This window comes from Colletotrichum higginsianum, chromosome 10 (assembly GCF_001672515.1).
Source record: "Colletotrichum higginsianum IMI 349063 chromosome 10, whole genome shotgun sequence".
NCBI lineage: Eukaryota > Fungi > Ascomycota > Sordariomycetes > Glomerellales > Glomerellaceae > Colletotrichum > Colletotrichum higginsianum.
Window position 1 is genome coordinate 1011929 of NC_030962.1, and position 14742 is coordinate 1026670.

Sequence of the window (14742 nt, forward strand, 5' to 3'; positions counted from 1 at the left end):
AGCAGGCTGCTTATGGTGTCATTTTCTCGCCAGGCGATGGGCAGCCACTATTGACTTCTCAACATTTGCTTTGGAATTGGTTCCGGACGGACGAACGGATGGCGGGCGGACAAACGGAACGGGACTTGATAGATTTGTTTATTTAATCTTTTTTTTCAGCATTCAGGGAAGAAAAAGGGAGGAAGAAACACCACAAATCATTTTTTCTTCTTGTTCTGGAGGCGTTTTGGGGTTGACGATACCCCCCCCCCGAACTGGGCTTCTTTTTTTCTTTGATGCAAGCACAGTCAAGGCGGAAAGACAAGAGGGAGGCATTTTTAATGCATAAAACCACGTTATTACATTTACATTTCTCGCTTTTTTATTCCTTGATGACGGTGAAAATCATAGAGCATCCCTCCCCCTCTAGACCCCACCCCTCAAAAAAAGAACTAACAAAAGGTATGCTTCCAAACAAACAGAAAAATTCACAATAATAACTTTTTGTTCCTCGTCCTCGTATCATCGGGGGTATCTCTTCCTCGTTCTCTCGATCTAGTTCAACAATCCCGAAGCCAACGCCTCGAGATCCTCGAGCGTCTCGGGCTCGCGGTCGATCTCGAGCACCTTGCCGCCCTTCTTGGCCCTCTTCTTCTTCTCCCTCTCCTCGTCCGAGTCGTCCTGGAACCACTTCTTGGGCTTCTTCTTCGGCCGCTCGTCCTCGTCCTCCTCGCCGCCGCTGTCCCCGCCGCCGCCGCCGGCGATGGGCAGCGACCGCAGCAGCGCCAGCGGGTCTTCCTCCTCCCCTCCCTGACCGCCGACCTGGGGCCCCTCGACGAGCTTCGGAGCGCCCTCGCCGCGCTCCTCGGCCTCCCTCGCCTTGCGCTTGAGCCTCTTCTCCTTGAGCCGCCCCTTGGCCGCCAGCTTGTCCTCGACATCGGCCTCCTTGACGCGTGCCGCCTCGTCCGCCACGAAGCGCTGCCGCAGCTCCTCGGCGGGGCCCTCCTTGATGAAGTCGTCCTCGTTCTGCAGCTCGTAGATGGGGTGCGCGTTGCCGTCCTCGTCGAAGACGAGCTTCTGCCCGCGGCCCTTGAACTTGAGCATCTTCTTCTTGGACTGCAGCGCCTTCTCGCGTCGCTTCGAGTCGACGATGAACTGCTGGTCGCCGTAGGATATGGTCTTGAGCTTGGCGCCCGGCGCGTTGGCGGACTCGGCGTCCAGCTCGTCGTCGCCAAGGACGCGCTTGACCGAGAGGAAATCGTCTTCGTCGTCCCCGCCGCCGGCTGCGTCGGTCTCCTTGCCGTCGCCCGTGACTTCGTCGCCGTTGGCCACGAGCTTGGTGTAGTGTCCCGACAGGACGTCCTGGTTCGTGCGCTCGAACATGCGGTCGTACTTTGTGCGGATCTCGGGCTTCTTGGGCGGCTTCTTGGGCGCGTCCGGGTCGTCGCCGTCCGAGTCCTCGTCGCTCGACATGCCGCGGCGCGGCGCGTTCTTGATCTTCTTGATGTCCTCGCCCTTGCGCAGCTTGATCTGCGGCGCACCGGGGAGCCCGAGGCTGGCTGCGTAGGCGTCGAGGTCGAGCTTGTCGAAGTGGAAGACGCCCTTGTCCTTCTGCAGGTAGACGGAGCGGACGTAGCTGATGAATGCCTTCTGGCCGAGGTACTTGAGGTCCGGGTTCTGGAAGCACATGCTCTGCAGCTGGTTCGTGATGCTCTTCTTCTTGCTCTCCTTGACGGTGATCTTGTTGATGGGCACCTTCTTGGCCTCGAGGCGCTTGAGCATGCCGGCCTCCTCGCTGGGCTCAAGGAAAAGCACGGCCTTGCCGTCGCGCTCGTAGCGGGCCGTACGACCGACGCGGTGGATGTACGTGTCGGCGTCCTCGGGGCAGTCGACCTGGACGACCCAGTCGACGGCGGGGAAGTCGACACCGCGGGCGACGACGTCGGTGGCGAACAGGCACGAGTGGTTGGAATCGGCAAAGCGTTTCGTGATCTCCATGCGCTGCAGCTGCTTCTGCTTGCCGAGGAGGTGCAGCAGCGGGATACCGGGCTGCAGGTGGCGCATGCTCTCGTAGGCGAAGCGGACCTGCTTGCCCGAAGAGAAGAAGACGATGATCTTGCTGCGCAGGTTCGCCTTAATGAAGCCGAAGAGGGTGTCGAGCTTCTCGTGCAAGGGGGTGACGATGTAGTGCTGCTGCAGGTTCTTGGGCGTCGACTCCTCGTGGACCGAGACGTACTCGGGGTCCCTGAGGCTCAGGCGGGCCAAGTCGGATATCTTCTTGCTCTGAGTGGCACTGAAGAGCAGTGTCTGCCTCGTGGCGGGCAGGTGCTCGACCAGGGCGTCGACGGCGGACTGGAAGCCCATGTCCATGATACGGTCCGCTTCGTCGAGCACGAGGATCTGCAGGTTATCGACGTCGAAGCCGGCGGTCTGATCGAGGTGCTGCAGCATGCGGCCGGGCGTGCAGACAAGGATGTTCATCTTGGACAGGCGTTCGGCCTCCTCCTTGAGGCTCTTGCCGCCGATGATGAGGCCGGCCGAGAAGTTGTGGTTGCGGCCGACCTTGCGCAGGACCTCGAAGATCTGGGCGGCCAGCTCGCGGGTCGGGGAGATGATGAGGGCGCCAAGGCCGTCGTACTCGGTCCATCGCGCGCGGTACAGCTTCTCGAGGACGGGGATGACGAAGGCGAGCGTCTTTCCGCTGCCGGTCTTGGCGGCGCCGAGGATGTCGGAGCCCTTGAGGGCGAGGGGCACGGCGCGCGACTGGATGTCGGTGAGGGTCTCGAAGTGGGATTTGTCCAGGCCGGTCTTGGTCGCTTCGCAGAGGGGGAGGTCGGAGAAGGATTTGTATTCGCCCTTGGGGTCCTGATGAGCGCAACAGAGGTCAGCATTCACTGCGACGGTATGAGAGAGAGAGAGAATCGAGGCAGCCAGGGGTACCTCAAGGGAAGAGAGGAGAGGGGGGGGAGAGGGAGAGAGACAGAAGACTACACTTACAAAGTCGGCGACGGCCTTCTCGAGTTGCTCAATGGTCTGCAACTGCTGCTTGCGCTTCTCGATTTTCGTATCCCTCTTGAGGGTCTTGGGCTGCTGCCTCTTCCCGGATCCCTTGGCGGGAGCCTTTGTGGGTGTCGCCATCTTCGGTTGGTTGCTGTGTTGAGCTTGACGATGCTACTATTGCTGCTTCGCCGGATTCCCAAAGTTTCTATCGAGGCGGAAACGCTGCTAAATTTTTTGGCGCTTCGCTGCCGCGGTGGAGTGAAAAGTTCGGCATTCGGCGACAGGGGACGCCGTGGTGGGGTGTGGCTGGCAGGCTCACCGGGTGGTACCAGCTGGTCACCTCATGTACTTTTCCAGCTTCTTACTAATCAGCCCGCTTGGATGTAAGTGAGCGCCAGATCACCTTCAATTCCGAGATGGACGACAATCATGTCGTGAAAGGGCAGTCTCGCGTCAATCATGACTCGGTCAATTTCCTCGTAAGACTGGGTTTGGGCCAACAGCCAACTTACTTGGCCATGGGAGTTTGAAAAACGACAAATTTTGGCCCTCCAGATCAGGTCCCTGCAGCGGTTCATCGATGCCGCGCCCTAACCTATCCGCTCGCTCGCTCGCTCGGCTTGCACTTGATCCGGGATGATAGCGTCTGACGGCGGACGGCGGCTTCAGGGTCCCTAGTCTCAACCTCGACCTGGCGTTGAAGATCGGCATTCAAACAAGGGCTCATGAGGGGATCGGAGAAAGGAAACGGTTGAACGGACTCGCAACTAGTGTTAGCTTTCAGTGACTGCCAGAGAAGACGGGAAGTACGGGATATCCCCACGGCTCGGCACGGCCTGATACATCACACTGGTGTTCTCAGGGGACATTGTAAACTGTTTTTTTCTGCCGAATTCGCACTTCTATAAATCCCCTCTCTTTGCAACTTGCATCGATGCCGCATTCATTGCCTCAGCGTGCTCATCCTTGACAACAAAATGAAAACGTTTCTTGTTTCCCTGGGAGCTCTCCCTGTTGCTCTCGGTCTTCCTAGTTTCGCCAATATTGGTCATGGCTCCCTTAGCGGATTCACTTCCTTGCCAAAGCTGTCTAAGTTCGACATAGACAGTCCGTCACTGTTGAAGCCCAACCACTTGACATGGACACCACCAAGTGCTGGAGATCGTGAGTTGGTCATCATTTCAATGCTCCGTCTTCTTCTCTGACGATATCTTGTAGTGCGGGCTCCTTGTCCAGGTTTAAACACTCTTGCCAACCATGGCTTCATCCCTCACGACGGTCGGAATATCACGTCTGAAATCGTTCAAAAGGGCTTTAAAGATGCCATGAATATCGATGAGGCTTTATCTGCAGCAGCTTTCAAGCCAGCTTTGGAGTTGAACCCAGGCGCGTCCGTGAGTGCTTCTCTTGATTTTGTACTTTCCGTGGCTAACGTTATTCCCAAAGTTCATCAATCTGGATATGCTTCATAAGCACAACTTCATAGAGCACGACGGCAGTCTGTCCCGTCGCGACATGTACTTTGATCCATCAAACCGCTTCGACAAAGAAACGTTTGACGCGTTCATTGGCTATTTCGGAGGGGCGACAACAATCAATATCACGACCATCGCCAACGCCCGAGCCAGACATGCGCTGGAGATGAGCCGGGTGAATCCAAACTTCACACTCCCCGAGTCCGCGATCCCAGCAGCGACGGGCGAATGTGCCTTTCTGCTCACCATATTTGGAACTCCTGGAACCCCGGTAGCAAATAGATCATACGTAGAGTTCTTCTTCCGTAAGTTTCTACTATGTGTGTGGTAAAACAAGTTGAGCGGGCGCTGACCTAAAAAGGCAATGAACGGTTGCCGGTTGAGCTTGGATGGGCTCCAGTCGACACTCCCATCACTCTCTCACCCACCATACAGCAGATCGCCAACGAAATCGTTGCACAGACTCCTTCAGATGTTCCTTTGGTATACGCGCCCAAAAGTTCGGGATAGGACAACGTTGAAGGTCGGGTTCCGGCGACGTGCAAGGTTACGGTGAAGGCGGATATTAATATAGAGTCTCACGGGAAAGGTCGTTAGGGGAAGACGAGGTCACCACCGTTCAAACGACAACAAAACAAAGCAAAGTCTCAAGTTTTGTTTACCTGGCCTCTCCCATGATCCCACGATGCTGCTTCCCGCGTTAACACCAGCCCGGATGAATTAAACATGATGTTCCTCCACAAGTTTGTGGAGATAAAGTTGTTCCTTTTTGGGACACCGTATCGGACTATGAGATGGCTGACTCACCTTCGGATTGGATCAGAAACCCTCGACAACTTGAGAACATCTTGAGAACATACACAGCAAAAGAGCTGCCCGACGTCCGGCTTGGACTCTTCAGCCAAAACACAACGAGATCCTCAAAACGCCATCACTAGCGCTTACTGGCAATGCAACGGTACTGTTTCCTTGCCGGGCTTTAGATCGATCCATGCCGGCCCATGCCAAGTCTACCATGTCCTATCACTGTCTCTTAAAACTTCTGCTACTGCAGGGTAAGCTCCACAAACAACTACCCAACGACTTTTTCCCATACTGCAGGCAAGGTACGGGCTGGGGATTCTGCCGCAATCGATGTTTTCGCCGGGTGGCGATGCCTAATCAACCCAGGTCTCCGCGCATGGGACCAGCGCCGAGCCCAGGGGTAGGTAGATGATGGAGAAACTAGAACAGCCCGGCGGCCATGGACTTTGGCTTAAAAGCCATATGCCCCCGACACGTAGCACACGTCTGGCCGGCATCTTGGTCCTTTGGTCTTCTTCAATTTCATCGGCGGCTCCACCATTGCGCCAAGGCCACTATCAAAGATATCAACATGCGTCTTGTCAACGTCCTCGCCGTGCTGGGCTTTTGCTCCAGCACAGCTTTTTCTTCCGAGGGGGACGAGCTCTCCGAAGTGCAGGCACGGGCCATAGAAGCCCTCCAGGCGGCGGAGAAGAACGGTACTTTTGGCAAGAGAGGAGAATGCAACCTGTTCAACGCGCGAGTTCGCCGTGATTGGTATGGAAGCGCCCCTCTGGTCTGACCGAACAGATGCTCACCACACTTGGTACAGGAACTCGCTTTCCGGTTCGGAAAAGAAGGCCTACACGAGCGCCGTCAACTGTCTCTTGACACGGCCTTCCAAGCTCAGGGGCGACTTCGCGCCCGGTGCCCGCAACCGATACGACGACTTCGTTGCCGCTCACATCAACCAGACGCTGAGCATCCACGCCACCGGGAACTTCCTCACCTGGCACCGGTACTATGTGTGGGCTTACGAGAACGCTCTGAGGGAGGAGTGCGGCTACGACGGTTACCAGCCCGTAAGTGAATTGGGCATCCCGAGCACAAACGGTCTTTGGTCCTTTGATTAATGGCCCATGACATTAGTACTGGAACTGGCTCGCCTATCGAGACGACCCGTCAAAAGCGCCCATGTTTGATGGCAGCGACACCAGTATGAGCGGCGACGGTACTTTCAGAGCTCACAATGGTAGTGTCGCGGCACGCGGCGGCGTCTGGATCCCCAGTGGAAACGGAGGCGGGTGCGTCACAAGTGGCCCGTTTGCCAAGTAAGTTTTCCCTGTATCAACTGTCGATGAGGAGGACACCTCACCTCGAAGCAAAGATGTAGTTATCTCAGGATCACTGACTACTTTCACGCCAGCATGACTGTCCATCTTGGCCCGGTCAGACCAGGTATTGACGGTCTCCCCGTCAACCCCGGCGGTTCTTTCGCCTACAACCCCCGCTGCCTCTCCAGGGATATAAGTGCCTGGACGTCTCAGAAATGGATGAATCCATCGGACGTCTTGAATTTGACCATCGGAGCGGCTGCGAAGAACGTTCTCTCCTTTCAAGATGAGCTGCAGGGTCGTTTCGGTGACGGTTTCCTGGGTAAGCATGAGTCAACCTTGGAGCCTCAAGCTTGGGGAGGACGGACCGGGTATAACTAACTGACACGACCTAGGAACGCACACCGCGGGTCACATGATCGTCAACGGCGAGGCATCCGACCTGTTCTCGTCCTCCAACGACCCTACGTTCTTCTTGCACCACGCCATGGTCGACCGGGTGTACTGGCTCTGGCAGGCCCTCCACCTCGGCGAGGCCTTCAACATTGCCGGAACCATTACGATTCTTAACAACCCTCCCAGCAGAGATGCCCGCCTTGATGATGTTGTCATCCAGGAGCCGAACGCTCCCAACCGACCGATCAGCGATCTGCTCAACACCATTGGGGGCAGCCCGTTTTGTTACATCTACCTCTGAGTTATCAGTCACTTGAAGATATGGCCGAGGATGTAGTACCAAAAAGAAGAATTTCGCAAAAGAACTGCAGACAGCAACTGGCGTCTTGTATTCCCAAGTTAATTGCTCTTGAGTCGTGGTCATTGGTGGTCATGTGAGCCTTGAGAAACCTCACCGCTATCCACGTACCCATTTAGCCGCGAGGAAATCATGCGTCCGAACCTAAAGAGGAGAGACGGCACACGATTATCTACGCCTGTACCCAGCTTATCCCCTATTGTGAACCTCCAATACTCGCACATCAGCCTTGATAGTGATTCCATACATGCTATTGCTGGAAATTGATAGTGTTTTCGGAAATGCGCGAATAGCTATGACACCTGCGATGTTTGAACAGCTTACTCGGCATCCTCAATATCGCCTCCTTTCGGCACCGGGTGGTAGAGAGTTGCTTGCCCCACGACGAATACGACGGCCACGCTTAGGGCCACAACGGTGAATATCACGGCAACCTGTCTAGCAATCAGTGAAATAAATTCTGCGGAACGGGGCAACGCCCTCACCTTTCCGTTTTCATCAAACCCCCTTCCTTGGCCCAAGTCCTCGACCACGGCACTCCAGACGAGGAAGATCAGCCCGGACATCATGAACAGCACCGATCCCGCCAGGAACAGGACCCCCAGCTGCCACGCGTAGACCTGCATCTGCCGGGGGCGATACTTCCATTCCGTGCCGATCAACACGCGGTCTTTGGTGCGCAGCGACTGTCTGATGAGGACCAGGCCGTCTCGGTGCCCCGCCATCCGGTGGAGCCGGATCGTTTGGTCTGCCGCGGTCAAGACGCTGGCAAGAGCAAAGGCGATGCCGCAGAACCACGACGTGCGGACGGGCCACGGCGTCGTGGTGCCCGGTGGCAGCAGGTTCGGCCACGAACCAGTTGACGTCAGAACGTTCGCGAGCAGAGCGGCCTGTCTCATCGTGTCAGCCTTCATCAAGATGGCGCGGACGATGAAGCCAGCAGCTAGCTAGCTGGGGCACGCACCACGACGCCGACGAAGTTGAGCTCTTGCAACTTGTTGTCTTTCCATTTCTCGGTGAGCCTGTCCCGCTCGCTCTTCTCGTCGTGGTTCAGAAGCAAGAGCAGCGGGTCGTACGTCAACGTCGGCGGGGAGAAAAGGCCGCCGCGGAAGATGTTTGTGATGAGCGAGACGCCACTGCTGGTCTTGTCGCGGACGTTGCGGGAGGTTGAACGCTATTATTGCAAGCATCAGCTCGGTCCATACCCGCACCACCCTCGGAACGTAGCAGCAAACGGTTGGGTTTTTCTTTATCATACTATCCTGGCTCCTGCTCCTCTCTGACTGTTGCCGAGCAAAGGCGTCCTTGTCTGATGGCTCTCGTCGGATGGCATCTTTGTGTTATTACGTGCCGAAGTTTGATACGTGGATGCAAGGCTGATATGCCTGGGCTGAATTCATAGATATCAAAGTCTCCCTTCCCAGCCAGCTTTATCCCGGCTGCAACATCCACATGTATCTCAAACAACCCCGCAGTTGTCTTGAATGCCAGCTCTCAAAGAGATCCTACGTCATGATGAGGCGCGTCACTAGACCGAAGCGGGTTGGATCGTTGTTTTACTGATTACATAATCCTGTGATGTTGTTAAACGCCTTCAACTATCAAGTAAGTCATCAACTTCGCATGATGCTTTGCTACACAAGTTCGCCGAATTTATGGTCCAGTGACTGCTTCAATTCAGTGCTTTAACTCGTTAGGTAAAGTTGTCTCTATTATTATGTGTGTAAATATGCTGCGACCTGCAACACAAGTCCACAAGTCCCTTCTTCATGTCCATCTAGCAGCCATCCTTTCCGTTCCACCATGAGAGATAGGTGTAGCAAATAATCTCATGTTGGTATCTCGCTGGCTTAACCAACCTAAAAACAAAGCTCATTCCTTAAAACCCAATGGCAATCTTCAAACGTGCATAGAAATACAAGCAATTGGCTGCTCTAAAGAGCCAGTAGCGCCATGTCGAAGGAAAAGGAACGTCAACTGCCTCTGCGCAGCATGCGAGTTAAAGAGCTGCTTCCGTTACTGTGGCAACAGCTCCCAGGTCTGGTGGTGTAGTTGGTTATCACGTCAGTCTAACACACTGAAGGTCTCCGGTTCAAGTCCGGGCTAGATCAAGTTAATCTTTTTGCTCTTCACTTAGCCCAAGGCATTAAAGTCTGTGTGATTGAAGTTCTGACTTCGAGTAGTGTCTTTTTATCGATTGAAGAAAAAGCAAGATGAATAAAGCTTAATTATAGTGACTTGCTAACGATTAGAACTCTTATTTAGGAATGACACCTCATACATGCACCTAAGTCTCCTTGTTGCTTTAAATGCACTCATGGCGAGATAAATGCCGACCGCACATCTCCTCTCCGCAAACGCCGATGCAGCACCGCTGACACCAGTCACTCTTCTTCGTTGTTGTCCGGTTTCCACACCAGAAACACCAACTCGGCTTCGAGCCTTGCTTCAGAAGCATCTTTGAGAGCTCCTCCCGGGCCGAGCGGCTACCGCTTCCAATGATTTCCTCCAGTATCTCGCTTCTCGACATGTCCCTCTCAAGCCTCGGCAGCCACTTGACCCAGGGGATCCATGCTCCCGCCGTGTTGGCGCCCATGACGAGCATAGTCCCTGCGATATCTTTCCTAACGAAAATGAGGCTCTCTAGCCCCCCAAGCACGTCTCGGGCCTCGACTTCATGACCGCGCTCTTCGGCCTTTTCCAGGACAAAGCTTCGGACGGTGTGTCCGATTACTCTACTCAGCATGGCAAGGTTACCTCGAACAGCCATGTCGATCGCAGACAGTGACTGGATCAGGTCGACGAGGGCGATCGGCTTCCGGAACTGACTCTGCCACTTGCCAATAGCTCGCCCGCGTGAGCTTCCGAGCAGCCCAAGTTTCTGTACAAACTGTCCGTTAAACCCTATGGCTGTGCCGTGGGTACCGACGGCCTTTCCGAAAAAGACAAGATCGGGAGACGCCTTGTCGAAGTATTCTTCTCGCTGGAAAGAGAAGGGTGCCCCACAACGAATGGCAGTGAGGGTTTCGTCCACAGCAAGGAGTAAGTGCTCTTGGGTACACATGGAATCCAGTCTTTTGAGCGTGATGGGGTCCATGACCCTTCCGTTGTACTGATTCTCGACGATCTCTACGATGATACCGATGCACCCCTTCTCTTTGGCTTCGTAAATTTGATCTCTCAGTTCGTCATCGGAGACCCCTTCCATGTGAAGGAGAATGGGGTCATCGCCATACAGCTTCTGAGAGGTGAAGAATGTGGGCGACGACTTCTGTGGCACAAAATCAGCCTTCAGTCGCCGTGTTCAAAGAAGATCAAAACATGTTTCTACCTCCGGAGTGGTCTTTGAAGAAGCAGTTGCCGCGGCGAACGTGTCCGATAAAAGCGCCCAACGAGGTTTCCTCACTTGGACGCCTTCCCAACCCATTCTTTTCAAAGTGCTGTCTTCGTCGATAAAGGGGCTCTCGGAAGATCCCGACGATTCTGACATGGAAAGCTCTGCAAGAGTAAGGATCATTTTAACCACAACTTCGGGGTTCGTGATTTTGCTACCCGAAGATGCATAGTCGATGGGGATATATCCGCCAAAGTACTTCCTGTTCGATGATGATAAGCCAAACTGCCTCAACACACGTGCGGGCTATTTACGCAAAAGACTCTTCATAGGAGTGCAGCAGTTGTCTGTAACGCTTCTCGAGGCCCAAGCGGTCTCCGATGAACTCCCGCCAAAGAGGATTCGACATGGACAGAGACTGAATTTGGTCAAATGCCAGAATGCTGCCCTCGGCGTTGTTGAAGTTATGATCCAGTTTTCGGAGCGGCAGGCCCGCCGGGACTGTTATATCGAGGCCTGGTCCCCCTGACATCGTGGTCCAATTAAAGAATGAAGAAGAAGTTTCGTGGCACTCAGATCTCCTAGTACGAGCAAACAATTACACACAAAGAAATGCCGTGAAATCGGCACCGACGCCTGGTTTTTGTAGCTTGTCGTACGATGTACTGTCAGATTGATGCCAAGTTGGTCTGGCCGAGAGCCATCCTTGAAGGCTATGCCGTCAGTCTTGTGTTGGTTGAAAGCTGTTTATTCTGTTGGTTCACAAGAGTCTGAAGAACTGGTACCTGACCAGCGATATTGAGAATTCTATGTGCGTAAATACTTCAAGGGAGGGCATCAAGCTGTGGGCAAGGGCGAATGGCTAGTGTAACATTGGGGGATTTCACTCGCCCGACTAGACCGTAATGTTTCCTTGAGCTAGAATCCTTGGAGAACATTGGTTCGTTCGCCACAGGGCTGGGTCGATACAGGATGAAGCATGAAAGTAGAAACGATCCCAGCAGCAAATGATGCTTTTGATTCTTGGACTGATTGCCCATGATTGGTGATTCTTCGAGCTGATACTGCGTTCAATTGGCCGTATGACGCTCATTGTACCTTGATGTCGGTGCCTGGAGTTTACTTAGATGTGAACCGTGGATCATCAGGGACACTAGGGAGATTGTGTGCATCTGATGCCCTGCCTGCCCTAGGATCCAAGGCTGATTTCTTCGAGAACAGGGGTTCCGAATGGAGCACAGCCGATGGAGACAAGCGAATGTGCCATGTAGCTGAGGTAAACCATAGTCCAGATACAAAATCGCGACAGCCCATTGCATAAAAACATACCCCAAAAGGGCCCCCGCCGTTGAGGTTGGCAGGCACACATAAACGGCTATGTTTGCTGGCATGAGCACCATGTTCGCGCATTCTCGGACAAGACCGATCGAATCATGGTTGAGAAGATGGATGGCCGAGACAATCTGGGTCGAACGGCAACACATGACTTGAAGAGCAGGTCTCTACGATAGACTTTGGCCTGAAGCCTGGAGAAACATGCTTTCTTTTGGGAAATCTATAGACATAATCAGCCTTGTCGACCGCAGCACCGGGCCGAAGGATTCGGCTTACCCTGGTGATCCAAGACACACTTCTCCCATCCCCTGGCCGAACGGCCTCGGGGGACCCTATGTGATCGGCAACATGCAGCAACCTCCCCCAATCTGAGCCGTGGAATCTGACATCCATCCCCGCGATCGCCGCCCGGCACCGCCAGAACCTATCCGCAGCAGGACCCTGAATTGTGGTTCGACGCCCGTTTCTACTCGTCGGGGGTCAGTCTTTGGCGTTTTTAATGCGTGCTGTGTAACACCGCTTCTCAAACTGTCAAGAACGGCGCCACCCACCCACCCAATACCCCTTGGCAAGCAGTTTCATCGAATTCGCTCTCGCTTAAACATTCGCCACTTCAATGAGCCTTGTTACAAGAGATTTGAAGAAGATTTGATTGGATTGAGACCGAATGCCGCCACCTCCAAAGCACGTTGAAGGTGTAGAAGGGTGGCTGATGTTGTGGCTTCACAAACGAAAATGGAAATCTCAGGTTCGGAACCACCGAGCCAGATTCCTCTCAAGACCAATCTTCTGGCGTACTTTCTGCGGACTACCATGTGATTTGAAAGGCATAATGCCAAGCAATCGTACAATGAACAGAATCCTTTACTTGTAAGTCATGCGAGATTTTGATGGTCACATTTGAAATCCCCATTTCATGTAATGCTCATTACTGTCCCTGTCGGATAGGCCCGCGGGCATTGCTATGGTAGGTTGCAAAAAAGCTAGTGTCGTCAATCCAATCATTTGTTTTGCACTCTTGAGATCTAGGCATTGCAGCCTTTCCCTCGACTATTTCCCCTTCGGCACTTTCCCTACTAATTCTCTGGTTTCCTGCACATGAGATCCTGTTCAGGTTGCCTAACAATGTTGAGAACAGGACTTGAGGTTTTCGGTTCCATTTTGAACTTTGATGCTGGGCTCACTTCCCGAATCGTGACCATCTGACTCTTGGCCTGGGTTGCATTCGTAGTATCGAAGCTGACGAAGGACGACATAGAATCCACAGGCAACCATTGAACCGAATGTTGGGGCCAGCCAGTAGATCCAATGGTAGTTGGGAAAGTCACCAACCACAGCAGCGGGACCGAACGATCGAGCGGGATTCAGAGATCCGCCGGTAAAGTAGACACCTGGCAGGTGAGAGGTTTAGCATCGTCATCTGGGAGAAGTCAACCGTGGCAGGAGGATCAAGTTACCTGTAAGCTCCGCGAGGAAGAACGACAGTCCAATGCCTACAGGGGCGAGGAACGTGGAACGATGCTTCTCAACCGCCAGCATGAGGATGACGAAAACAAGTTGAGTGGTCAAAAAGACTTCGATGAAGAAGCCTTGCGCGATGTTCGCGCCGCCTCCCAAAGACGTGGTGACGGCCAAGGGACCAGGAAACAATGCGGAGGCAACCCCAGCTGCACATAGTCCAGCTATGATTTGAGTCGGCATTATAAGGAGGCCACGAATCGGTGGTAGGCCGCCGCAGATCATGAGAGCAAGGGTGACCTGTTCAATGAACCAGCGGTTGTCAGTCTCAGAGACGCCAGGGTGATTAGAGAGAGAGAGAGTGTGAAACTCACAACTGGGTTGAACATCCCCCCGGTGACCCGATAGAACGCCCAGACATTTGCAGTCAAAGAGACGCCGAACGCGAGTGCAATGAAAATGATGGAAGGCAGGTTCGGATTCGACCCTGGCGCTCCGAGAGGCGTGTTGGCCACCTGTGTCCCGGCGAAGGAGAAGAACAGAAACAGAAACGTGCCGACGAATTCGCCAAGAACGGCGACGATGTTATTTCGTGTGGTGTTTTCCATGCGGAGCATAGGCAGGGAGCCATAGTTGAGTTCGCTGAACTCGGAGAACTTTCGCTCGATCTTTGCTCTGGCCATTTTGAGGTGAAGATGCTGTCGCGAAGAGGGCCTGAATGTTGTCAAAAGGTGGCGAACTTGATGGCTACTACGAGGATGGTGTAGAAGGAAAAAGCGCTTTTTGTACCGTGACACTCACCGAATTACACGAGTCCGAACGAATGCCAATCCCTTCTTTGGCTTTTGTATGTTTTCCACATCAGACCGCTCCCGTTGCAACGAGGGTGTAGGGAACAAGCGACACTCCCGTCCTAGTGAATGCAGTCATCGTGGCTGGCTTGACTAAGTCACGGTCATGCCCGCATTCATCGCAAAGTCAAATTCGTGCCCCGAGGAACTCCCACCTGGAGCGGGACAGTGTGGTGGAAGCTGGTTGTCGCGGGGGACGCCACACGATCCAAGGGCGGAACGAATATGTCAGACTACAAGGCCTGGACGCCCTCTTGTCCGCAATACCATTTCTAACTAGGCCGCAGAGTCCTAAAAAGGAGACATCACACATTGGAGAGGTTACGCAAACTTTGCTTTCCATGTCCCCTGGAGTTGCGGGTGCATTCTTGACGTCAAAAAGGAGTGGTTGCGTCTCGATTACAACCATCAGAACCGCGTTGTGGCTGGCCTGTCACTT

The 14742-nt window shown here is 53.9% G+C and overlaps 6 protein-coding genes across 6 annotated transcripts; 2 read left to right on the forward strand and 4 right to left on the reverse strand.

Annotated features, from left to right (window-relative positions):
* Positions 1–534: 534 nt before the first annotated feature.
* Positions 535–3117, reverse strand: CH63R_13764 (DEAD/DEAH box helicase; the record flags this gene model as incomplete). The annotated part of the gene is made up of 2 exons (XM_018308738.1): positions 535–2844; positions 2977–3117. The coding sequence occupies 2 exons, from the start codon at positions 3115–3117 to the stop codon at positions 535–537; spliced, it is 2451 nt and encodes an 816-aa protein (XP_018151056.1).
* Positions 3118–3956: 839 nt separating this feature from the next.
* CH63R_13765 (Chloroperoxidase) lies at positions 3957–4964 on the forward strand (the record flags this gene model as incomplete). Its single annotated transcript, XM_018308739.1, has 4 exons — positions 3957–4143; positions 4198–4373; positions 4426–4759; positions 4816–4964. The coding sequence occupies 4 exons, from the start codon at positions 3957–3959 to the stop codon at positions 4962–4964; spliced, it is 846 nt and encodes a 281-aa protein (XP_018151057.1).
* An 865-nt stretch (positions 4965–5829) lies between these two features.
* On the forward strand, positions 5830–7268 carry CH63R_13766 (FAD binding domain containing protein; the record flags this gene model as incomplete). Its single annotated transcript, XM_018308740.1, has 5 exons — positions 5830–6014; positions 6070–6319; positions 6387–6568; positions 6631–6893; positions 6967–7268. The coding sequence occupies 5 exons, from the start codon at positions 5830–5832 to the stop codon at positions 7266–7268; spliced, it is 1182 nt and encodes a 393-aa protein (XP_018151058.1).
* A 377-nt stretch (positions 7269–7645) lies between these two features.
* Positions 7646–8658, reverse strand: CH63R_13767 (GrpB domain protein; the record flags this gene model as incomplete). Its single annotated transcript, XM_018308741.1, has 4 exons — positions 7646–7759; positions 7811–8215; positions 8290–8499; positions 8584–8658. The coding sequence occupies 4 exons, from the start codon at positions 8656–8658 to the stop codon at positions 7646–7648; spliced, it is 804 nt and encodes a 267-aa protein (XP_018151059.1).
* A 972-nt stretch (positions 8659–9630) lies between these two features.
* On the reverse strand, positions 9631–11191 carry CH63R_13768 (uncharacterized protein; the record flags this gene model as incomplete). Its single annotated transcript, XM_018308742.1, has 3 exons — positions 9631–10596; positions 10657–10921; positions 10974–11191. The coding sequence occupies 3 exons, from the start codon at positions 11189–11191 to the stop codon at positions 9631–9633; spliced, it is 1449 nt and encodes a 482-aa protein (XP_018151060.1).
* Positions 11192–13113: 1922 nt separating this feature from the next.
* Positions 13114–14135, reverse strand: CH63R_13769 (MIP family channel protein; the record flags this gene model as incomplete). The annotated part of the gene is made up of 3 exons (XM_018308743.1): positions 13114–13385; positions 13452–13752; positions 13827–14135. 3 exons carry the CDS (start codon positions 14133–14135, stop codon positions 13114–13116), a joined length of 882 nt encoding a protein of 293 aa, XP_018151061.1.
* Between the last annotated feature and the right edge of the window lie 607 nt (positions 14136–14742).